Source organism: Taeniopygia guttata, chromosome 14 (assembly GCF_048771995.1).
Source record: "Taeniopygia guttata chromosome 14, bTaeGut7.mat, whole genome shotgun sequence".
In the NCBI taxonomy this organism is placed as follows: Eukaryota; Metazoa; Chordata; class Aves; order Passeriformes; family Estrildidae; genus Taeniopygia; species Taeniopygia guttata.
In genome coordinates this window covers 14,640,158-14,664,411 of record NC_133039.1, presented here as the reverse complement: position 1 = coordinate 14,664,411, position 24,254 = coordinate 14,640,158, and the positions used below count along the sequence as shown (strand labels likewise).

The 24,254-nt window shown below is 52.0% G+C and overlaps 1 protein-coding gene across 6 annotated transcripts; it reads right to left on the bottom strand.

Annotated features, from left to right (window-relative positions):
- Positions 1-43: 43 nt before the first annotated feature.
- Positions 44-24,247, bottom strand: CFAP70 (cilia and flagella associated protein 70). Of its 6 annotated transcripts, none has more exons than XM_072935578.1 (27): positions 24,129-24,247; positions 22,613-22,727; positions 20,227-20,413; positions 19,837-19,932; positions 19,433-19,512; positions 18,238-18,411; positions 17,663-17,845; positions 17,163-17,254; positions 16,020-16,119; positions 14,858-14,992; positions 13,189-13,323; positions 12,035-12,126; positions 10,362-10,422; positions 8,998-9,189; positions 8,573-8,704; positions 7,650-7,775; positions 7,003-7,136; positions 6,791-6,906; positions 6,478-6,633; positions 5,480-5,575; positions 4,723-4,799; positions 3,853-4,005; positions 2,397-2,558; positions 2,159-2,248; positions 1,087-1,188; positions 268-342; positions 44-160 (listed from the first exon to the last, which is right to left on the bottom strand). In XM_072935578.1, exons 2-27 carry the CDS (start codon positions 22,661-22,663, stop codon positions 80-82), a joined length of 3,078 nt encoding a protein of 1,025 aa, XP_072791679.1. In that variant the 5' UTR covers positions 22,664-22,727; positions 24,129-24,247; the 3' UTR covers positions 44-79. The 6 variants fall into 6 exon arrangements, with proteins under 6 accessions (XP_072791679.1, XP_072791678.1, XP_072791681.1 ...); XM_072935577.1 differs by having other exon boundaries at positions 23,991-24,243; XM_072935580.1 differs by having other exon boundaries at positions 268-315; positions 23,991-24,243.
- Between the last annotated feature and the right edge of the window lie 7 nt (positions 24,248-24,254).

Sequence of the window (24,254 nt, the reverse complement as noted above, 5' to 3'; positions counted from 1 at the left end):
CCCTCCCCGCGGCGGTGACACTATGGCGACAGAGCCGGGCACGGACGGGACCGGGTGCCTTTATGTGCCTTTATGAGGCTCAGAGCGAAGGGTCGCCGAAACCGGAGCGCTGCTGGGCGGCGCGGATCTCCCGCAGCAGCGCGTCGTTGTGCAGGCCGAGCTGCGGGCAAGGGGAGCGGGGTCAGGGCCGGGCTGCGGGCAGTGCCCGGGACACGCGGGGAAGGAACCGGCTGTGCTGCCCGCAGCCCCGCGGGGCCGGACACGCACCTTGACGGTGTATTTGTAACACTGCTCTGCCTCCAGCTGCCGCCCGCCCTGCAACACAGCACCGGGGAGCAAATCCTGGCGTGGGTCAGGCAGGAAAAGACCCCTGAGACCAGCAAATCCACCCATTCCACCAGCACTGCCAAGGCCACCACTGAACCGTGTCCCCAGGTGCCACATCCACACGGCTTTTAAATCCCCCCAGGGATGGGGACTCTGTCAGTACCTGACACGCTTTCCGTGAAGAAATTTTCACAATACCCAACCTAAACCTCTCCTGGCACAGTTGGGGTCCTTTCCCCTTGTCCTGTCCCTGTTCCCTGGGAGCAGAGCCCGACCCCCCTGGCTGTCCCCTTCTATCAGGGACTTGTGCAGAGCCACAAGGTCCCCCCTGAGCCTCCTTTTCTCCAGGCTGAGCCCCTTCCCAGCTCCCTCAGCCCCTCCTGATGCTCCAGCCCCTTCCCAGCTCTGTTCCCTTCCCTGGACCTGCTCCAGCCCCTCAATGTCTGTCCTGTCATGAAGGGGCCCAAAAGGATCCCAGGCTTTAGGGTGCCTCAGCAGTGGCCAGCACCCCAGGAAAGACATGGGATCTCTGTGAAATGACATTTGTAAGAAGCTCAGCAGGGAGGACATGCCCTGAGGCAGCTGGTGCCTGAGGGTGCTGCTTTTGCCATGCTTGCCCTGAGAACAGCCCCCAAACTTTTTATCACAGAGCTCTACACCGGCTCTTCAGGTTCATGAGCAGATGCCAACCCACCCACCAGCCCAACAAACCCCCCATAAACCCCCATTCCATCAGGCTGGCAGGGGCTGGGCACTCACCTGCAGGCAGATGAGGGCGAGATAGCCCCACACTTCAGCGTTGGTGTTATCTAGGGCATTGGCTTCAGAGAGAGCATCTTCTGCTTCCAGCATCTCTTCCAGCTTGAGGAGAGAAGGAGAGGCATGGACAAATGACAAAGAGCAGGCAGAAAGGGCTTCCCAACTGAACAGGCATTGCTCTAACAGCAGAAGAAATCAGTGCCACAGAAGCTCCTAGGAGGGCTTCCCTGAGAGAAACATGGGGGAAAGGATTTAGGGAACAGACAAGGAGTTATCCTCAGTGCCAGAGCATCCAGATCTCCAGTCTGGAGCAGGAGCTTCCCACTGCTGACCCCCATGGGATCACACACTATTTCTAAAATAGCCTGCAGCTGTAAGGAAAGCAACACAAACCCCTTCACCTCTGGGAACTGAGTGATCCAGCTCCATGAGGAAACATGGCTGTGCTCCTGCTCCCTATTCCTGCCATGCAGCAGCTCTGGGCATGCAGGGGTAGCTGGTGCCCAGGCCACCACTCACCTTCCTAACCCGATTCCACAGCCTCCCAGGAGGTAAACATTTGGCCAAGTGGGAAACAGAAGTTCAAATTCCTTCCCTGATTGCTTCCTCAGCCACAATCCTTTGGAGGTACCTGGCAAGGTGTCCCTTGGGGAGATACTGCACTGCTGGTGGCTTGGCAGCCCTTCAGAAGTGCTGGATTCCCTTGGACAGGGAAAACACCGAGATTCCTGCCTGCTGACATCCCACTCAGTGCCTTGGTGACATGCAGGTCGTGTGCAGGCAGGAACTCGGAGCAGAGCCCAGACTGTTTGCCATGACACCCTGGGGAAGGAGCTGCTGGCAGGAGCTGGGACGAGGGGAAAGGATGGCTGTTCCCAGAGCAGGGGCTGAAGGTGACACCAGCTGGGTGCCACACTGGGGCTGTCACAGCACACAGGACACGATGGCCTTTGGGAGCACTGGCTCACAGGCAGCCAGGAGTTGCTTTAAACAAGGGGATCCTGCAAAAGCCAAGCCCTGTGTCCCATGGCACCAAGTGAAGCCCAGAGGACATGAAGGCAGCTGCACTCACCCTGTAGCAAGCGATGCCCACGCCCAGCCAGGTGAGACAGGAGGCAGAGTTGTCACAGGCGAGCAGGTAGATGTGCCTGGCCCGGCCATACTGCCAGGAGAGAGACAGACACACCCACAGACAGGGGTTTGCCAAACACCCTCTTCCATGGGGCTCAGACACCCACCGGCCCCACTGCTGCTGCAGGAGTGATTTGTTTTGTGGTAGCTTCCCCTCCACAGCCCTGCTGGCTCCTCACCTCTTTCTCTTCCAGGTAGATGGAGCCCAGGCGCAGGTAGACAAAGTGCATATCCACAGCATCCTCCACAAAGCTGATGACTCGCTCGTAGCACTCCTTTGCATTGTCAAAGTCCTTCTGCAGGTAGCACAGGTGCCCTTTCTGAGCCCAGACATTTGGATTCTGTGCACCAAAAACCAGGAGTGAGACACAGACGGGAAAAACACCTGAGAGGGGGGCTGGGACACTGCAAGCAGCAGAAAGGAGAAGCGGAGCAGTGTTTCATTGTATTATCACAACTCCCTGTGCAGTGCTCTAGGCTGGGGATGGCGTGGCTGGAAACTCCCTGGTGGCAAAGGAAGGACCTGGGGGTGCTGGTTGGCAGCAGCTGAACCTGAGCCAGGTGTGCCCAGGTGGCATGCAGGACAATGGCCCCTGGCCTGTGTCAGCCATGGCAAGGCTGGCAGGAGCAGGGCAGGGCTTGTGGCCCTGTGCTGGGCACTGGGGAGGCCACAGCTCCAGTGCTGTGTCCAGTCCGGGGCCCCTCATGACAGGAAAGACTCAGAGGGGCTGGAGAGGGTGCAGGGAAGGGAACAGAGCTGGGAAGGGGCTGGAGCACCAGGAGGGGCTGAGGGAGCTGGGGGGGGCTCAGCCCGGAGAAAAGGAGGCTCAGGGGGGACCTTGTGGCTCTGCACAACTCCTGACAGGAGGGGACAGCCAGGGGGGCCGGGTTCTGCTCCCAGAGACAGGGACAGGATGAGAGGAAACAGCCTCAAGTTATGCCAAGACAGGTTGAGATTGGATATTGGGAGAATTTCTTCTCGGGAAGGGTGGTCAGGCACAGGCACAGCTGCCCAGGGCAGTGGTGGAGTCACCATCCCTGCAGCGATTTAAAAGCTGTGTGGATGTGGCACTTGGGGACATTGTTTAATTGTGAACATGGTGGTGCTGGGGAATGGTTGGTTTTGATAATCTCAGAGGGTTTTTCCAACCTAAAAAATTCCATGATTCTATGATATCAGGGCAGGATTTATGGAGAGAGTCAAGGTCAGTGGGCTGCCTGCAGGACACCAGTAATAGGATCCCCCTTCAGCTCCCTGCCCAGTGTCCTGCCTGCACACAGCATTCCCAGGTGTCCTCTTCCCCCTGCCTTCCTTTCAGTCTGCCTCCCCAAAGCCACCCTCCTCGCAGAGAGCTCAATAGCAACCTTGTTTGTCATGAAACAGAACCCAGCTCCCCCACCCAGGGACAGAGGATCAGGATATACCTATTGAGAGAGAAAAGAAAGGCAGACGCTGCAGAGGGAAAGACAAAGACAAAGACAGGCTCTGAGATGCTGCCTGCCTGTGCAGGGAGTGACAGGAGGCTGTGACAACGGGAAAACAAAGAGAGCAGTGCTGCAGCCACAGCCTGGAGTGACTGCCTCCCACTGGAATGGCAGAGTGGGAATGCAGCAGGGCTCTGGGCTCTCACACACCAGGGGGTCGATGCGAACGGCCTCGCACAGACATTCCGCACATCTGGGCAGCTCTTCCCGCAGCACGTAGGTCCAGGCCAGGGCCAGGTAGTAGGCACAGCTGAGGCCTCCCTGAAGGCTCAGCAGCTCGTGGGCCAGTGCCTTGTGAACAAACTGGGGAGGAACAGCACGGGTGGTGGTTAGGAGAGCAGGGACACCATGGACACCCCAGCAGGACAGGGCAGGAGAGCTGGCTGACACCTCTCTGACTTCCACAAACAGAAAAGACAAAGGAAATTTCTTTTTCCCCTCTTTTGAGTGTTGGTCTAGTGGAAGGTATCTCTGATCTAGTGAAAAATGTCTCTGTCCATAGCAGGGGGTTGAAATTAAATGAACTTCAAGGTCCCTTCCAAACCAAACCATTCCAGGATTACATTTAGTTGCTTTAAGCAACTCTTTCTGCCATGTCAAATTTGGGCAGGCAGCACAATGTGGCAACCAGAGAGGTCCCAAAGATGATTTGGTAGGACAGGCACATTCCACAGTTGATACAAAAATCACTCCAACATACACAAGTGTCTGAACTGAAGGAGTTCAGGCTTCTTGGAAGCACTACAATAATGGGTCCCATCTCTGAATGCACCCTGTGCCATTTCTGAGCTGGCTGTTCCTCTGCAGCAGGCAGTGCTGGGCTGTGTGTCCACAGCCAGCATTGTGGGCTCCATACCCTGCCTGGCCACACTTTTGCATCTCTGGGCAGTGGTGGCTTTGCTCCCTCTTGTGCTCAGCCTCTGGAGTAGCCATGGCTCGTTCCCTGAGGCCCAGAAAGGGGCTGGCTGGAGCTCTTTGGGAATAAACCAGCCTCCCTCCCACTCCTCCTGCTAAACTGACCTGGACAGCATTGACTTTCATCAGGAATTCCACTGTCTTCATGAAGATTGTGCAGGGAGGTGGCTGAGGTGCTGGAGCTGCAAGAAAATGTGTCTCTGTCAGCCCCAAAGTGGGGTTTTTATTTCTGGAGCCAAAGCAGGTCCTGACAACCCAGTGGGGACAGAAAAATCCCTACATGGAGCAAAACTCAGGAAGTGGCAGGGGAGGATGAAGCAGAGATTAACCCAGCATTTCTTTCTGAAAGGCTTAAGTTTTGTAGGAGATCTGAAAAGAAATTACACTCTTCATCCACTAATTTTCCAGTCCAAACCTAGATGAAAAAAGGTGGAAATTTATGAATGATTGTTGTCAGAGACAACTACAGTGAGGCTCCTGCCTCCCCAAACCAACCAGGGGACCCTGAGGCACCCAGCACTGCCATTTCCAGCACCACCGGGGCTGTGGAGGAGGCAGATCCCACACCACACAACCAGTGGGGATCCTTAGGGACACTTTAAGAGTTGGCATCTCAGGAGGAAGAAAAGGAAGGTGCAGGGTGCAGTGACGTGAGGGAGAGAGCTGCATTCACCTGCTGGCTGTCCATCCTGAGATGTGCTGCTCTGAAAATCAGAGTGAACCTGCTTTGCCTGCAGATTTCCCTGGCTCAGGAGAGGCAACAGGCTTTGGCAGCACAGAGGCCATGGCTCATTGCTCCCACATTACTCCCCACCATTCTCACAGGACCATCTCCCAGCTCTCCATGTCCCCATTCCCAAACCTTTCAGGGCTTCCTGCACTGCTGCAGCCTCTTCCTTGGATGTCACACGCTCCATGACTTCTGGTGGTTTGTCAGCTGAGTCATCTGGAATCTTCTCTGGAATGAAACCCCCAACAACCATTTGGTGGAAAGCCATAAACTTCCCAGGGTAAAACATGATTCCACAAAAAAAAATTTAAAAAGAGAAAATATTAAAAATTTATCAGGTTTTCAAACCTGGGAAGAATTTTTTTTTTGAGAAGGCAATACCTGGGGCTGAGGTTTTTAGCACAAGATTACCATGTGAATCCAGATCCAGGTGTAAATGAGGCAGGATGAGAGGAAACAGCCTCAAGTTGCACCAAGGAGCTCTACGTTAAATGATAGCAAAAAATTTATTCACAGAAAGTGTGGTCAGGCTTTCTGTGAAACAGGCTGCCCAGGACAGTGGTGGAGTTCCCACCCCTGGAAGAGCTCAAAAGCCATGTGGATGTGACAGCTGGGGATATGGGCTGTGATGAACACAGCAGTGCTGGGTTAACAGTTGGACTCGATCTTGGAGGTCCTTTCCAGCCTTAGTCATGCCATGATTCTATGAATATCCCTTTCCTCATAATCAGAAGGGACAAAAACCTGCATGTGTCATGAGCCTGCCTGCCTGAGGCACTGTGCATGAGTGGTGATAATGTTAAAAATAAAGCCAGTCAGCATTTCCTGCAGCCTGGCCAAGTATTTGGGACTCAGGACAGACAGTCTCAGCTCAGGCTGAACTCAGAGGGGCTCCAAAGGAAGCCTTGGCCTCAGGGTCACTGCCAAGCAGCTGGTTTGCCCTTTGGATTGCTGTGTTGGGAACTCACAGTGACAGCTTCCATGGAATTCTGTTCTAGCTCACAGTCTGCATCTTCTACCTTTCCCGTTTGTACTTCACCTCTTAAAAGCTCTCCTCTCCTTCCACTGTTGACCACACGGATCCAGCCCTCCTTGCTGCTGTCAGGGCACCTCCTGGGTTTGCCTGTTACCTGGGTCTGTGCTGGGAGAACTGGGCTTTTTCTCTTCTCCCTCAGCAGCCTCAAGGATTCTCCTCTCCTCCTCAAGCTGTGCTCGCAGGAGCTTCTTAGCCTCACGGAAGTTCCTTTCTGCCTGAATGTAACTATTCTGCATCTCATAAAACAAACCTGTGGGAGAGACAGAGCAGCATCAGCCAACACCCAAAGGAAGCAAAATCCTTCCTTTAGCCCTCAGCTTGGAGCAGGGAGAAGAGGACTGGGGGCAGGAACACAATGCTTGGCTCTACAGAAATACCTTGAGCATCAGACTGGCTTGGTTTTGTACCTGAGAGGGTCCAGGCTATGATGCTGGATGGCTCCAAGCAGCAGGCATCCTCAAAGAAAATCTCTGCCTCTTCAAAGCGCTGCAGCTTGACAGCCACAATCCCACAGAGCAGCAAGCTGGGGCAGGGGCAGAGCAGTCAGCCTTGCAGCCCCAGCAGTGTGTGGGAGATACACTCCACACCCTCCCCACCTCCCACCAGGAGCACCCAGCACCTTTGGGTGTGCTGAGGGTCCAGACAAAGGGCCTGCTGGAAGCATTCCAGGGCTTTGGTGGCGTCCTCGTGCAGGAGGCAGAAGGCTCCATAGTCCAGCCAGGACTGGATGTGGCGCTGGTCCCGAGCTATCCTCTGCACAACAGAGATCATCACTGCAGCCAGGCTCAGCACATGCCATGCACTGGGCAGACAATTCTGGAGTGACCACGGCTTCCCTGGCCACCCCAGCCCAGCTGAGCAGGAATCAAGCCTTTGTCTATCACATGCAAGGGTGTCCCCTAAATGCTGAAAGCCCATTTTGCCTGAGCCTTCTCCACCTAACACGTGTCCTCCAGCTCCAGCTGACACCTCCTAGGGCCCAGTGTCCCCAGAACTGATCCAGCACATCCCATTTTCCCTGGCCTCGAGGCTGGAGTCCTCAGTGACCTGCCCAGGGACAATCTCACATCCTGCAGAGAGCAGCATCTCCCTGGGAAATCCCTCCCAAATCCTGCTTCAGCCTGAGTATCCTGGTGACGCTCAGCTCCTTCCTCCCTCCCTCCACCACAGTGGGGGCTGGCTGAGCTGTGAGCAGTGGCCCCACTGTGATGTTGGGCTGTGTCAGTCCACACAGGGGATGGCAGGAAAGATCTGGGGCTCCCTCACCTGCCTGTGGAAGAGAGAGGCCAGTTTCAAGTCCTTGTTGGCTTCAGCCTCACGAGCAAAGAGCAAGAGCTGCTTCATGGTTGTGTTGGGTGGAGGGGCAGGAGAAACATCTTCCTCAGACAGGAGCTGGTAGGAAAGGAGACAGTGTTAGCCCTGGGGAAGGGAAGAGTGGTTTGTGGGATTCCAGTATGGCAGCAGGTCCCACACCAGCACTGCACACACTACAGACCAGCATGGCTGGGGCTGGCACTGGGAGGGGCAAGCTGCTCTGTGGTGGGACACACTTGTGCCACACAGGCACAAAGCAATATCAATTTTTACAAGGACATGGAGGGACAGGACAACAGAGAAGGGCTTCCCACTGCCAGAGGGCAGGGTTAGATATTGGAAAGGAATTCTCTCCGGTGAGGATGGGGAGGCCCTGGCACAGGGTGCCCAGAGCAGCTATGGCTGCCTCTGGATCCCTGGCAGTGTCCAAAGCCAAGCTGAATGGGGTTTGGAGCAGCCTGGGATAGTGGAAGGTGTCCCTGACCATGGCAGGGGTAGGACGAGATGAGCTTTAAGGTATCTTCCAACCCAAACCTGTCTCTGACCCTATGATTATTCACAGCATTCCCAAATCAAGGTGATGACAAACTTCAGTGGGACCACTCACTGGTGACCCCAGCTTCTGCTCTGCCCAGACAGCCTCAACATGTGCCAGCTACAGCAGCTTTACCAGTGGCATCTCACACCTATCCCAGGATTTTGAACAGTGGGATAAAAAGGCACTGGATCCCTGCCTGGAGTATGGCTCATGGTCTACATGTGACAACTCCAGCAGATGAAAGCATGAGCCTGCTTCTGCCTCGAAGACAAAAGTCCTTTACCTGCCCCAGACCCACAGTGAAGCCATGGCCCCAGTCACCCCAATTTCCCCCTACCTTGTTCAGGGCAATGTGCATGTGGTCCACAAGGTACACATAGAGCTCACTAAGGAATGCCTGGAGCTGCTCCTTGGTCTCAAATGCTGTGGTCTTCAGGTATTTCTCCCTCACAATCTTCACCACAGAATACTGTGGAGAAAAGGGACATTGCACAAGGCAGGTTCACTCCCATGCCCCCACCAGCTCTGTAATCAGACAGAGACAGAACCTGAAGTTCCAGCTTAGTTCTGAGAAATAAATCCAGCCCACCAGTGATAAAAGCAAAAAAAAGCATTAGAAGGGAATCCTGTCCCCTCACTGCTCACTTCAATAGCTCCAGGTGGCAGAAAAGGATTCTGGAGCACCACAGAGCAGCAGATCCTCACTGAGAAAGTGTCTGGACAAAACAAATAGGGAAGCAAAAAGCACTAAGGACTCTTCACCTTAAGCTGTTCCTTAAAAGCAAAATATTTTCCAGAGGTATTGAGCTCGTAGTTGAGCTGACGCTTTTGTTCCTCCATGGTTTCATAGTCCATCACTCCCTGGTCAGGCAGCTGCTTCCCAAAAAGCTCATGGTACTCCCTCAGGATAGCAACAGCAACACTGGTGACACATTTCTGATAATCTTCCACCACCTAGAAAAGAAATAAATAAATTTCACAAGCCACTTATGCAATCAACTTTGGTATGTATTTGATTTGCCACAGCCCACGCCTCCCATTAACTCCACCTGACTCAAATCTCAATTAGTCTGTCACACATCCTTTCCTGTCCACGCCTGAGGGCTGAGAAAATATCTGCAGGTAAACATAAAAGAGCTCCTTCCTGCCAGGATTTTCCACCACAACCCAGTATTCCAGGCACTGCTATCTCTCCTATAGCAATATAATTGGCTGTGAGTAAAATATATCTCATTTACTGGGAGCCTTGAAACCCATGGCCAGCCCTCTTCAGCAGAACCTGTAGTCTCCATCATCTTGATCCTCAAAAATTCTTGGTGACCTGAGAAAGGTCAGGGCCTATTCTGTTCAGGTCTGTCTGAGTCTGATGAAGCACAGGGACAAGCACACTTGTCTCTTGTCTTAGACAAGAAACTGTTGGGACTGCCCAGGATATAAATGTAAGGTTCTGGTAGCCTCTTCTCCCAGCATCCTGTTTCCTTCCAAACATCCCCCCCATGACTGCCTTCCCTCCCTTTGCTCCATCTCTTCATGGCTTCCCTTTGAATGGGATGTGAACACAAGTGATGAATGGATTCCCAAGGCACACTGCTTTGGAGATAACCCACACAGAAGTTTCCTTTTCTGTGTATTTCATAGAATATGTTGAATTGGAAGGGATCCACAAGGATCAAGTCCAGATCCTGGCCCTGCACAAACACCCAAACAATCCCACCCTGGGCATCCCTGGGAGTATTGTCCAAATGCTCCTGGCAGCCTCAGGGCAGCGACCATTCCCGGGGAAGCCTGGTCAGTGCCCAGCCACTCCTTTCCTAAAATCCATCAAAACCTCCCCTGACACAGCTCCAGCTGCTCCCTCGGGTCCTGTCACTGGTCACAGGCAGCAGAAATTAAAGCTGCCCCTTGGGAGGAAGCTGCAGACCCCAATAATCTCTACTCTCAGTCTCTCTTCTCCAGTCTGAACATTCCAAGTGACCTCACCACTCCTCATATTACCCTATGAGTCTTCACCACCTTTGTGGCCCTGCACCCTTGAGCTCTTCAAACCTCATCCCACGTTGCTGTGGGCTGAGAATGAAGACTCTGAGGGCAGGGTGGGGTGGCAGGTCACAGGCTCTCACACGTACCTTCTTGGCTCCTTCTGTCTGGGTGGGCAGTGCAGGGCGGGGAGGAATCAGCTCCTTGACCCTGTCAGCGAGAGCAGAGGAGAAATCAGCAGATCCACTGCCAGGGATGTTGGCTTGTGGAGTGTGAGGGCTCCACCCTGCCATCATGTCCCTGAGACAGCTCACAGGCACCTGGGAGGAAACCTGTAGTTTCAGTCCAAGAGTGAACAGGTTCCTACAACTGATGGTTGTGGCTTGTCATGACAGGGTTAACATTTACTGCTAACCCAAACTGCTCTCCTGGAGCAGCAGAGCTGCATCTTGGAGCTCCTGGTTCTGCAGAACAGGTGTAAGGAAGGAACCAGCCTGAGGAAAGCTCTGCAGAATTTGGTCACTAAACACCCAGACCACCCAATCCATCAGTTCCAACGTCGCCCACTTTGGCTGTGGCACCCTCGGCCACACATCGACCCCAGACCCCGGACACCACCCAGCCCTGCCTGGGCCTCTGTGGAGTTACAATCACTTTCCATTAGGATTAGCATACTTTTAACTAAGATTTTATTAAGGTAAGGGTGGCTGAGCACTGGAGCAGGATTTTCTGTGGAGTCTCCTTCCCTGCATATACCCAAAAACCATCTGGACGCAGAGTAATGTGCTCTGGGGAACCCCATTTGAACATGAACGTTGGTCTAGGTGACCTTCAGGGGTCCCTTGCAAACTGAGTCATTTTGGGATTTTGGAATCAAAATCCCTGGTGCCAAACCAGCCTTAATTAATTAAAAATTTTTTCAACATTTGCTGCATGCTGGACTCCAGAACACCCTCAGTCCTCAGAACATGATCCATCCCACCAGGCCAAGGTGCCACAGGCCTTGTTCAGGTGCACACAAGCAAGGAGGAGTGACACTGAATCCAGACACATTTCAGAAGAGCAGAAATGTATAAAATAGGCCAGGAAAAGGTCTGTTCTAAGAGGCATTCACCTTCCTCAGCCTGCTCCTGCTGGAAGACAGCAGGGACCAGTGAGGACAAAACATATACCTTCAATGAATGGATGACATTTCTGTTTGAGAAATACAATCCTGCACCTCTTATACCTTATTCATCTGCTGCATTTTCTTTTTTTTTATTCCATAAATAAGATGTTTTATGCCTTTCTTACCCATAACACAGCAGGGCTGCCACTGGACAAGAACTGAAGCTGCAGAGATGAAAGAGCAGCTCTGCAGCAGAACAACATGAAAACTAACATAAAAGCTGAATGGGTAAAACACTGTGAGAAAACTTCTGGAAAGCTAAAAATCAGAGAATGGTAGGGTGAAGCAATAGCACCACTACCCAGGGCAGTCCATGCTGGTGGCCAAGACTGACCAAGCCACTGAACATCACATGCAAGAGGCAAGCACATGGGGATTAGAGGGAAACAAAGCCCAGACAGGAACACAGACACTGCTGTGCTGCTCTGGTGTCTCTTGTTTTGAGAGGAATAGGAGGGAGATGCCAGCTGGGATGAACAAGTGTTTTCCCAACACACCAGATGCCATGTATAAAGCAGTCTGGCCAAATCCTCCCCCTGATTCCTGTGGGCTTTGTCTCAGGCCCTCTTTATGGAGGATTCCAAGGGGGATTTGCTGTACAAGCCTCTCTCCAGCCTGCAGAGAGGAGCTGTCAGCCCCACAGCCCATCCTTACCGCTGGAGCAGCTCCTCCCGCAGCCGCTTTGGGACCAAGGGCCTGTCCAGCTTTATCTCCATCACCAGGAATGTTCCTGCCTCGCTGTACTGCTGTGGAGATAAACATTGCTCCCTTTGTCGTGCTGTCTGCAGCCAGTGCTGGCACAGTGAAATACTGAGCACACAGCCACACATCTCCAAACTGCAGAGATCCAGCTTGTTTTATAACCCACCCGCGGAATGAGTTACAGCAGCATAATCCAGCTTGAGAAACCAGGCTAGGGAAAAGGAGAGAGCCCAGATAATCAATCTGCCTGCATAATGAATGTGCATTCCAGAAGAAGAAGACAAAATATGAAGGGATAATTTCAATAAATGCCTGACAATTTACAGAGACCTTCTAGCCCAGTCCCAGCCTGCTCTCCGGGTGGACGTCACTGGAAGAACTCTGGGACAACTTCTACGTAAAACATCCCTTGTCCAACTTACTCTTGAGGAATTTAATTGTGTGAAAGGTGTGAGACACCAGCACAGTGATGCTCTACAGTCTCTCCTTCTCTTTGGAGAGACATAATTACCTGTCCTTCAAGGCTGAGATTTGTGACATTTTGAGATTCTCCAGTGCCATCTGACAACTGGATTTTGGATGGGCTGAGAAACTACTAGGAAAAAGAAAATATGTCTCTTGTTTCAGACTCAATAAATCTCAAATCTTTGTAAGTTCAGGCAGCATGTCCTAGGATTTCAGATAAGGGAAAGCTGCAGCTTCCTTACAAGAAGCAGCTCCAATCTCTGCTCTCTGTGACCAGTGACAGGACCTGAGGGAATGGCTGGATCTGTGCCACAGGTGGATTAGGCTGGATGTCAGGGAAAGATTCTTCCCTCAGAGTGTGGTTGGGCACTGTCACAATCCCAAGGCTACCAGAGCTCCAGGAGTGCTCGGACAACTGTCAGGCACAGGGTGGGATTGCTGGGGTGTCTGTGCAAGGCCAGGAGTTGGACTCTTGATCCTTGTGGATCCCTTCATGTTGAGAAGATTCTATGGGTCTAAGACAATGAGTACCTCTCAGTTGGCTGAGGCAACTGAGACAACATCCATCCCTGGTTCCTGCATGTCCCAACTTCCATCAGAAACAGAGCAACCACGGTGCCATGTGCCTCCCTAGACCTTACCGTTGCACTGGAATCTTTCCCTTCCTTCTGAGCCTTACTGGAAGCAGTTTTGGTAGCAGGAGAGTTGACCAACGCTTCCTTGGCCAGACTGAGCTGTGACCTGCGATCCCGGAAAATACTGTACTGAAATTTGGTCTGAAAAATAGAGGCAACAGAGAGAATCAAGGGACAAAGCAGGCTTCCTCACTCATTTGCCTTAACTTCTCTCATCACAAAACACACTGTCAGGGTCTTAAATGCCTTAAGAAGTTTTGTAACCTCATTCTCTCCTTCTAGAGTTCAGCTGCTGGTGCTCCAGGCCAGCTCTGATCCTGTGTAGCTGTGAAGCCTCAGGTGATGAGGCTCAGTAGGGGTCTCTCCATCCTCCCTCAAAGAGCTATGTTTTCACTGAGGACTGGCCCTTGATCCTTGCCTGAGATACGTGGTGAACATGTTTGAACCCAGATCCATGATCCTGAATTCCTGGTGGGATCCTAGACCTGCCTCACAGCTATGGATTTGCCTGGTGATGAGGGCTGCTGGATGAATCTGACTACTCTCACCAGGCCTGCTCCACACATTTTTGGGGGTCCCCACCTGCCTGACAGCATCTCTTGGCTCCCAGCACATTTTCTGGTGTGGAGCAGCTTCCCTGACACACATCAGGGAATTGCAAGGAATGGGTTTGTCAGACTGTGTGTTTACACAATGTTTGACCACCTAGACAGGCTGTTCCCTCCCACACATCCTGGTTACAGGAATTGGGCTAACAAGAATTATGGGGATCCTGGGGAGAGGATAGAGTGGCTGTAGGGAAACACCGTAGACCAAGAGGCAACCAAAAGCACCTGGGAAGCAAGAAGGACTTCACTTATGACAGATAAATGGCACAGGACAAGCAGCACCGTGCAGCCAAGGGGTCATTATTAATGGCAGGGAAGCAGAACCCAGCAGACACACTTGTGCCCAGCCCAGCTCTGCAGCAGCCGGTGGGAGCAGGGAGGCAGGAGAAGGGCTGGAATTCACCCAGCCCCTGCACCTGGACCACAGCCCCACAGGGAACATGGGGGGTAAAACCAGGCTGTACATCTGCCCTCCTGAAACAAGCTCAGGTCTGTTCCAGGAGGGAGAGACTGTGGGAAAATGGAGATGTAACTGTCACTCCTAGTAACGGAGAGGGGAAAACTAAAAGACAAATAAACCTCGGTGAGCTAGAGCTGAAAGAGCTCCAGTGACAGCTTTTTTGGTGGTTGCCGGGGGTAACGCAATCCTTTTAAAGCCACTGTTTGCTCTTCCCAGCAACACCGCTCCCTTGCTCATGCTCCAGGCTGGGGAGAGTGGATCTTGCTGGCATAGGAGGCAGTGGAGTGAGATTCAAAGCCTCTCTCAGCCCCCAGACTTGCTCAACTTCCCCCCGCAGAAACCCCCTGCCTTGGAGAAACCTGCACCTAAAAGCTTGTATCATTACTTTTCTCCATCACCAGAAGGGCACTCAAGGTTCAGATCCAGCTCCAACTAGCACACTGTCCACCCTGCCTGCTCCCAAATACCCCCTGCCCACCCTGCCTGCTCCCAAACACCCCCCTGCCCGCTGTTCCTGCTCCCAAACACCCCCCTGCCCACTGTCCCTGCTGCCAAGCTCTCAGTGCAAACCCAGCTGCAGAGCTGGAGCAGAGCCTGCTGCTCTCACCTTCTCAAACACCTCGCTGTCCTGGTAGTTAAAGACACGGAAGGCCCCTCGGATCTGCTTCACCCCAGGGCACAGCAAATGCATCATGTTGACATATGCCACACCATGGAAGGCAATCTGCTTGTCCTCATCTCTCTGGAAACACAGAGCAAGGGACTGAGATCCTGAACAGGCTGTTATTCTCCTTAAGGGAACAAGGTCACCAATCTCATTAAGAGAAGGCCACACAGCAAACTGATGCACCTGATGAGCCCATGGTTCTGTCACTGGCACACAGCCGAGACAACCTGGATGAATACACTGGAGTCATTCCATATGTAGAATATTAATTTTATGCCAATCCCTGTGGGGCAGCTTTTCTCTCTAATTCCTGCATTCTGTTGTTCCTCAGGACGGTCTTGTTGAGATACAGCTAGAAGATTATCAGCTGTGTGGTTAGAAATCCAGGTGACCCTACCAGAGTTGTGCATCTCAGGTTGGACAGACACCAAGTGGCTTAGGAGGTGTGGGAGGCCTGGTTAGAATGATCATCATCAGAGCTGTAAAATCCTGGCACTGTGAGTGCTGAAAGGGATTTACACCAACTTATACTCCTTTGCCCTGGGATAGATTAGGAGCTCTGACACAGCCATCTACTATGAGCAGAACCTTCATCTAAGGGGCTGTTTGTTAAATCACCCTGGTTTAGATGCAAAAGCATAGCTTATCTACAGCCTGAGAAAGAATGCAAGAACTTCCTCAAGCTGTTTCAAAACCTCACTGGCCAAAGATCAGCTCAGTGAATTACTTTTAATTCTCTTCAAAGCCAGACTGGACAAGCCTCTGAGACATCTGGTATAGTGGAAAGTGTCCCTGCCCATGGCAGGGTGTTGGAAGGAGATGGATTCTGGGGTCCCTTCCAACCCAAACTATTCTGTAATTTTAAAAGCCACCCTCTCCCTGTCCCCTTTCCAGTGAACTACCATAGACCATCAGTGAGAGCTATAAGGAAAAAATATGATCTTGTATCTATTCAACAGCCCTATAAAGCTGATTTTTCACAAAGCCTCCTGTTCTCCGACTCACTTTGGCAGCTTCAAGGCTGATTTTGGTATCACAAAGGCCTCAAGAGGAAAATGGCTGATAATGAAATGCTACTCCACAAGCCAGATCCCACTTTTACCTTGTCAAGTTTGCTGGCTTTCCCTTTGCCACCTGAGGCCGTGGACAACCTGCAGAGCTCCACGGGCCAGTAGCGGCACTCGGCGATGCGCGTCCGCAGGCTGGGCACAAAGCAGATGCAGGATGCACTGAGAGATGCAGCAACCCAGCTGGAGAGCTCCACCACCCTCCTCTGTGCCCCAGCAGCTCCTCTGGGCTTTGCTTCTCCCTATTCCCTCAGCAAACACCCTCAGGCCATGGGAATACTGATTTGGGGCAGTCTGGATACATTTTCTGCTCTGCCCATTGCTGTGTGCATTTATGGCACAGCCAGCTTTAAAACAACTGTGAGAGCAACACACTGGGTTTTCTCTCTCCCCCAGTTACTTCAGAAATAAGTAAAAAGGAATGTGATTAACTTTGGTATAAAACCTGAATTATACAGAGCAAGTGGATCCTGAGCTTGCATTCGATGCGTCTGGTGACTCTGACACCAGCAGGCAGGTGGATAAATGTGAAGGAAAAAGAATTTAAATAATCAAATGAGATAGAAGTGAGTATTTCCACACAAGGAGTAATTTGCCTGTGAAATGCACAGCCATGATGCAGCTGAGGCCAGAAAATAGCAGGATTCAAAGATAAATGGAACACTCATCCTGATCTTGAGCATATCTGGAGCTGCTAAAGGCAACACTTATCCAATAAAAAAGCAAATGAAGAGTGCCCACATGGAGTGAAAGGTTTGAACGTATTTGGGATTCAGTAAAATCTTAATTAGCAGCTCAGAGGAGAACTGTGGATGCCACTCTAGTCCATGTCTGCTCACCATAACTGCTGCCCCTTCCTTCAAGCTATGCAGGGACCAGCCCCCAGCCCCAGCTGCTGACAGCAGGAGAGAGCATTTGTGGCACGGAGACAGCAGCTCCAGACAATTCATCTCTTCCCAGCACAGCAGAACAAAGCTGCTGCCAGCAGTTCGAGGCACTTCAAGAGCTGTGCCCTTGCTCAGGTGAATGCTTGTGGCCAAGAGACAGCCACAGCAGCCATGGGAGGTGAGGCAGAGCCACAGTTTGACCCCTAAGGGGTCTGAGAGCCCCTGTATTTGCAGCTCCTTGCCTCAGGTCATTGTGAGCATGTTCTGGGCAGGGTTGCCCAGGTCCCTTACACGGCCACTGCAGCAGCGTCCAGGAAACAGCGAATTTCCGTGTCCCACACGATTCTCTTCATGCTCTCTGCCTGGATCCTGAATTCCATGTCCTGTGAGAAACAGCGTGCAGTCAAAGCCAGGACAGCAGACTCCACAGCCTGCATCATCCTCAGAAGTGTCTCTGGGAGAGAATGTGAGTCAGACAGAGGTGTCCAAGTGCCCATAGCCAGGCCAGCCCCGCAGAGGCCGACACCCTTTCCTGCAGACACCATCAGCGTTAAGTGCCTGGCTCATGGGAGATAACACAGCTCCCAGCCCAGCAGCTCAGTATGGGTGTTTTCTGGGACCAGACCTGCCACATTCTCCCTTGGGATGTCTCCAGCAGTGAGTCAGCATGTCTGCTGCCCCAGGGGAACCACCTCTGTGCTGGACACTGCACAGTGACCACCCACCTCCCTCTCATATCAAGTCCCTCCATCCCTCCTTGTTCTCTTCCAAACTTGCCAGTCCTTCCTCACCTCGCTTTTGGTGAGCTCTCCATCCTCATCCTCATAGGGCCCACCAACAATGAAAGAGTCAGGTATATTCAGAGCACCAGGGGCCAGGATGGGGTCTAAGGGCCAGGTTTTGGGCCGGGGCAATGGTTCTTTTTCACCATCAGCCTTCAGGATGCCATTCTTGAAGAGCAATAGCAATTCTTTCTAGAGAGACAAGAGAAACAAAGGATTTGCATTTTTAACAGGAGCGGGAGCAAGAGCCAGCTGCTCCAAGCTGGGATAACAAAGCAAAGCAACAGTACAGGGTGCCTGGCTTGGAAAATGCACTCCACCACACACATACAAACAATGGAATAAAAATAAAGAGCCACGTGGAAAAAACCCTGCCAGTTTGAATCCAAATCTTTCCAAACAGACCTTTGTTTGTGTTAAAGAAACACATCACACCACAGAGACTCTGAGATCTCCCACTGAAGGCTGCTGGTGCACGAGCACGGAAGCTGTACACTCCACATGCCTGGACACTTGTTCCATGGGGTGGAAGAACAACCCAAAGCCAGCCAAACCCCCTGTCACTGTGCCTGGACCATTCTCACCTCACCAGCTGCTGGTATTTGCAAGCAAGCCATGCAGTTTTCCTGGGCATCAGGGGTAAAGGCTTCAGGGACAGAATAAGCTGCCTCCAGCGTGATGCTCAGGAGGTTCCCACTTGAGAACTGGGTGGCAGAGAGCAGGAGCTCTTTGGTGCTCACTGTCACTTCAAGGCCAGCCTGTGAGACAAAGATAAAATCAAGCCAGTAAACAGCAATTATAACTTGCCTGATCTTAGGGAGAAACCCAATGCCAGAACATATAATGTTATCTTGTGCCTCATCTTCAATGTAAAAGAAAACAGCCCAGCACAGGAAAGGAATCTCAGGACCAATTTGGCTCATTTGTGGTATTTGTTTGTTTAAATCACAGCCTGGCTGAGGTATGGCACATGCCCCAAGGGTCTCATAAAATGAGCTGTGGAGAAAGAGGCAAGGTCTCATGAAAGGAGCCCCAGAGAAAGAACATCAAGGGTGGAAAATCATGCTTTTCCCCTGGTGATTCAGAGAGTCACAGCTTTGCCTCTGCCCTATCTCCATGCTCTGTGTGAAGCCTTTAATTACCTGTCCCAGCCCTGGATGGATGGTGTGTGAGGGAAAACCAGCTGGTCAGCATTTATTACCTGTCCTCCCTAATGAGTGCCCCCCACCTTGCTCACTGTGAATTCCTCTTAAACACAGAGCTGCTAATGGGATATCCACCCCTCCAGTTTGCTCCCGGTGCTCACTGCAGGCAGGCTCAGCAGCAAAATTGGACACATTTTCCCAGCCTCATACTTCATTCCCTGTTTCAGTCACTGAGTACTTTGCAACCTGCTGAATGAATAAGGACCTTGCAGGAAAGGCAGAGTTTGTACAATAATGGACTCAGACATTTTATCTGCAGAAAGGAAGGCTAATAAAGCTGGGCAGGTGACCCTGCCACTGCCTTTGGGGAGTTTTCAGCACTGTGCTTTCCAACTTTGTAATTTTTTGCAGAGCAATTGGGTAGCTGCACACATTAACATTTCCCAGCACGACCTCACCTATCAGAGGGAAGCAGGGACAGACGTCAGAGGGAGCAGGGAAAGGCCTCCAAGCCTGTAACATATAGGGCTGTACCACATCCGTGATGAGCCAGGCAGCTGAGTCATGTTCTCCCTCCCATTAAAAAGCAGCAGAGAGCTGAATGAGGGAAGGAACAGTTCCAAATTCCACATACCGTGGCCTCGGGGTGAAGGCTCGCTGATGGGGAGTCAGGCACTGCATACAAAGGAGCAAAGACCTTCAGTGAAAGCACTCCTGGGAAAAAAACAGGAATGAGAACAGCCTGAAGTGAGACCCTCTGCAAAGAATCAGTCATGGAATGTGACTGGGTTGGAAGAGACCTTAAAGATCTTCTTGTTCCAGCTCCTCGCCATGGGAAGGGACACCTTACATGAGGCAAAATCATGGTCTAATTCTGAATGCTGAGCTACCCTCTCTCCCCCTGAGTCAAATTTTGCAGAGGTATGAAGGTTACTTTATCCAAAGGAGACAAAATGTAGTCAGGGGTCCATAAGCAGAGATTACAAAGTGCCAGGGAGCAGGGAGTGGGCATGGAGGCTGTGAAGCTCAGTGTTGTACCTTGCAGCAGAGGTAGAAGGTCCACCACAGCTTGGCCAAGAGGAGTGATTTTCTCTGGTTTTTTCTTCTCCTTTGGCATCACTTCTAGCACTGTCACTAGGGAGATAAAAAGAGAGGAGCTGGCAGAATTCCTTGGACCAGCAGGTCAGGCACCAGGGAGTGTCTGTGTGAGCTCTGGCACAAGCTCCTCTTCACCTCCCAAGGCTGACAAGCACAGCAAAGCCAAAGGAGCATGGGCCAACATGAAAGGGGATTCTTCCAGCTGGCAGAGATGGACAAGAAGTGCTGAGAGCCTCCCCCCACTGCTGCTGACGTGCTATTCCTGAACCAGTGACTCCTGCAGCAACAGCACCCAGCTCCGAGGTGGGAAATCTGGAACCAGCTACTTACAGAGCAGTGGTTTCTGCACAAGGACATCCAAGGAGTTGGGCCCATCGGGGCTGCACTCAAAGCTGGTGCTGAAGTCGTATTCTGCTGTGCCATCTGGCAGCACATCAGTCTTGGAGGAGTCTCCCAGGACTGCTCCGTTGTACTCCACACTCACCAACGTAACCAGCACATTGCTTTTGAGAGTTTTCTGTCAAAAAAAGAGCTCAGAGAGCAGCTGGCTCTGCAGCAGCATCCCAGCATCAGAGTTCCTCTGGCAGCAGCTCAGGTCAGTGACCAGGACTGGGCTCACTTGTCTGTTCTACCACAGGAATGAGGAAGAGGAGCAGAGCTTGGCTACACTGAGACCTCACCATTCCCTGTCTTTAGGAGGGAAATTTCCTGTTACACCATGCTGTGATGCCCCAAAGACTGTCAGGAGCTGTGGCAAGGGAGATAGAGAGGTTCAGGCTTCACCTCAGGAAAGACACATCTAAAACAAATCCCAAAATACTCCACGGATATTTCTGTGCTTCCAGGAAGCTTGAGACCTTTGCTGTCTCCTAAGAAAACAGCTCCTGAACTACAGGGATGAGCTCACAGGACACCTGTGGATGTCCTGAAACGGACAAGAGAAAGCAGCCTCAAGTTGTACCAGGGGAGGTTCAGGTTGGGTATTAGGTAAAATCTTTTCACTGTAAGGGCAGTCAGGCACTGGCACAGGTTCCTCAGGGAAGTGGGGGAGTTCCCATCCCCGCAAGTGTTCAAAAGACACGTGTATGTGGCACTTGGGAATATGCTTTAGTGTGTCCTTGGCAGTGCTGGGTTAAAGGTTGGACTTGATGGTCTCAGAAGCCTTTTCCAACCTAAATGATTCCATGATTCTGTGAAATCAAAGGAAGGGCTCCAGCAAGCTCTTAGGGAGCTCTGAAATTTGTTGTTACACTCCCTTCATACCACTTGCTTTATTCAGAGATGAGTAAATTCAGATTTTACTTTGAATTTCAAATGTCTAAACAGAGGGGCTTAAACAGGGCTGGAGAGGGACAGTGAGGGCACAGCACATGGCAGTGGGGACCCACACGGGCAGCATCGAGCACCCCCGCAGCAGAGGAAGTGCTGGGCAGCAGAAACACAGTTTAGCTCTCAATCCACAGAGAAGTGGTTGAACACAAGGATCACTGTACCCTAACCCAGCTTTTCCTTAGTGCTGAGCCACAGGGATGCCTGCCCCGCCCTCAGCTCCCTCTCTCCCTGTCACTGGGGTAATTAGTTCCATGCTGGTCCTTACACAAAAAGAGATCTCTTTCACTTGGTTTTAATTTTCAGCCCTTCTCACTGTCTCCTTGAGCATACACGCTGTGAATGGCTAAACACAAGAATCCAATTAACCTTTCCCTGTACCATTAATTATCCAAGACTCCTCTCTCATCCTTCTCTACGTTGCCTCTAATTAAGCAGATTCCACACTTATAGCTAGAAGTGGATTCCACATTCTTACAGCCGGATTTTTTTTCATACTGTTGCTGTGATTATTACCCTTTTGTAACCCCCCCTCCCTTTTGTACAGCCCTTTCTCACGGTGGAGCAATCAGAACCACAAAGCAACATTCCAGATGCAATCAATCCAGCAGTCTTTTCTTCCCAGCATTGTTTATCCTCCTCTCACCTCATACCTCACCTAAGCTGCTGTTTGCTGAATCCATCAGTGTAAGAGGTACTTCAATACTACAATGTGAAAGCCTCAAGCAGGTGCTTTTGGATTGCTTTTTCTGTCTGCTGCAGGAGCAGAAGCAGAGATTTGCATGTTTTCTGCTTGCAGCAGGAGCTGAGCTTCTCCTCCACATTCCTTCCCAAATGTCAGTTCCTCTGGAAGACTTTTAAGGACAGCTGGGTGCATCACATGGAAATCACAGCACTGGTGGTTTGATTGGCACCAGCTCATAGCCTTGAACTGGATCCACTGCCTTTTTAAAACCAGAGCCACCCTATTGCTTTCAATATGATGTAAACAGCTGGAGCTGGGATGAAAATCTGGCTTTGCACACAAGGAGAGGTCCGTTCACAGGTTTTTGTCTCACTGATCACATTTTTGCTGTGTTCTGCTTAAACAACCTACAATTTCTATACTGTTAGAGGAGGCAGAGAGATACATTTCAGCCCAGTATCTCTGGCCTGCTGCTAGGGAGGTGTGTTTTCCCCAATTTATGTGCCTCACAAGATTTCTCCTCTGTGTGAACTCCTCAGCAGGGAGGAGGAAGCCAGTGTGGCATTGCTGAACCTCTGATACTCCCACCACTCCTTCCTTTAGCCTTATCACCCCCTGCCTGCTCTCACAGGGGATCCCTGTGCACACAGAATTGCTCTGGCCTTGTTTATTAAATTAGTAGAGATATTTTCAGAACTTTACCAGGTTCTGCGCACTCACGACTGTGATCTGTACTGGTATTGGCTGTGACATACTGGGAAGAGCTGCAGCAGCAGGCTCCTTCCTACCAGTCAGCCCCGCAGGGACCTCCACGGCTCTGCAGGAGAAAGAATGAGGAAAGAAACATGAAACTGCTCCATTCCTCTCCCAGATACCTCTGCAGGACACAGCATTGCAGGCTGCAAGCGCTATTCAGGGCTTGGCTGTCAAAACACCATTGAAAGCACAGGGCTTTGGCAGTGACGAATCTCTCACGAGGGGCAGGGGGAGGACTGGGAAAAATGTAATGTGAAAATTATCCATCTCTGTAAGCTTCACCCAGCTGCAGCTCCCAGGAAAGATTTGTTGTGCCAGGCTGCTCTTGGCTCCCAGTACATCCCTGGCTCTCTTTTACTCCCTTTTTTAAGTTAATGGTGACCCCATGGGACAAAGGCCAGCGGCCCAGCCCGTCCCTTCACGGCTCCTAAATGCCGTGGGCACCAGGCTCCTTCCACTCCTCAGTGTGGGAATCCAGAGCTTCCCTCTGGCTGCCCTGGCAGGTCTGGGACCCTGGCAGGGGTCAAAACCCCCCTGGACAGAGCCCCCAGAGACACTGGCTGTGATCTCTGTCCATGGAAAAGAGTTTTCAATCTTACAGGATTAATTACCAGCTCTGAGTGTTTGATATGAGTAATAATTAAGTGTGGCACGGGTGCAAAAGTAAAATTTTAGGATTCTAGATTAGGGGTCCAAAGGGGACAAGATGGAGGAAATTGGGTGTGTCTTGTCCTTTTTCTCCTTCTTCATGCCCTCCATGTTTCACTGCAGTGTTGGCATTTTTCTGTTGGTTCAGGCTGGGGACACACTGTCCAACGTAGGTGACAGATATTGGCACGTTATTGTAAATCCAGCACAGGGAGTTTGTGGTATTTAATGTTTGTAACATCCCACTGAGGGCAGAGCCCCACACGCTGCCCTGCAGGACAGAGCTGCGGCAGGGCAGCAGAACATGTTAGAGATAAACAGAATAAACAACCTTGAAAACAGCACAGACGAATTATGACTTCTGCTTTGGCAGCGGGGCTGACAGACAGAGACTTTCTACAATCTCGGAATCATCAATAGCACAGATTCCGACACCTCAGGTTCGTGAATCCCTCAGGATTCCCTCAGGGCTCCGCAGGGACCCCACGGCCCCCTCGCCTCACACCCCCAGGGCCTGGCAGCGCCCTCAGGGCAGCACCGATGGGCTCGGGCTCCTCTCACCCTGCTGTGGTCCTGCAGCCCCTCACCGACAGCCCGGGGGTCTCCAGCAGCCCCTCACCCACGGGCCTGGCGCCTCTCCTGCCCCAAAATGGGGGGAGAACCTAAAGCCCCTCACCGACGGTCCCGGGGGTCTTCCCGACCTCGGGCGCACTACAGCCCCCGAGCACGGGCCGAGGCGCTCTGCTGACCCGAGGGCTCCTCACCCACAGGCCTGGAAGCTCTCCTGCCCCAGAACGGTCCTGAAGCCCCTCACCGACAGTTCTGGAGGCCCTCACCGGGAGCTCGCCGGGGCACCGTGCGGCGCCGGGGCTCGAACCTGCGGCTCACCGGCTCGGCGGAGGGCTCGCGTCCCGTCACCACAGCGACGCGGCCGCTCCCG

Bases quoted from the DNA above. Each gene is read 5' to 3' on its own strand.
- CFAP70 (XM_072935578.1), bottom strand. From the start codon at position 22,663: ATGTCACAGCCAATACCAGTACAGATCACAGTCGTGAGTGCGCAGAAC. The intron at 7,137-7,649 runs GTGAGGGAGCCC...TCTGTTGTGCAG, and splicing joins CCTCTCTCTTCCACAGGCAG to AGGATAGCTCGGGACCAGCG. The intron at 161-267 runs GTGCGTGTCCGG...CCTTGCCCGCAG, and splicing joins GTTACAAATACACCGTCAAG to CTCGGCCTGCACAACGACGC.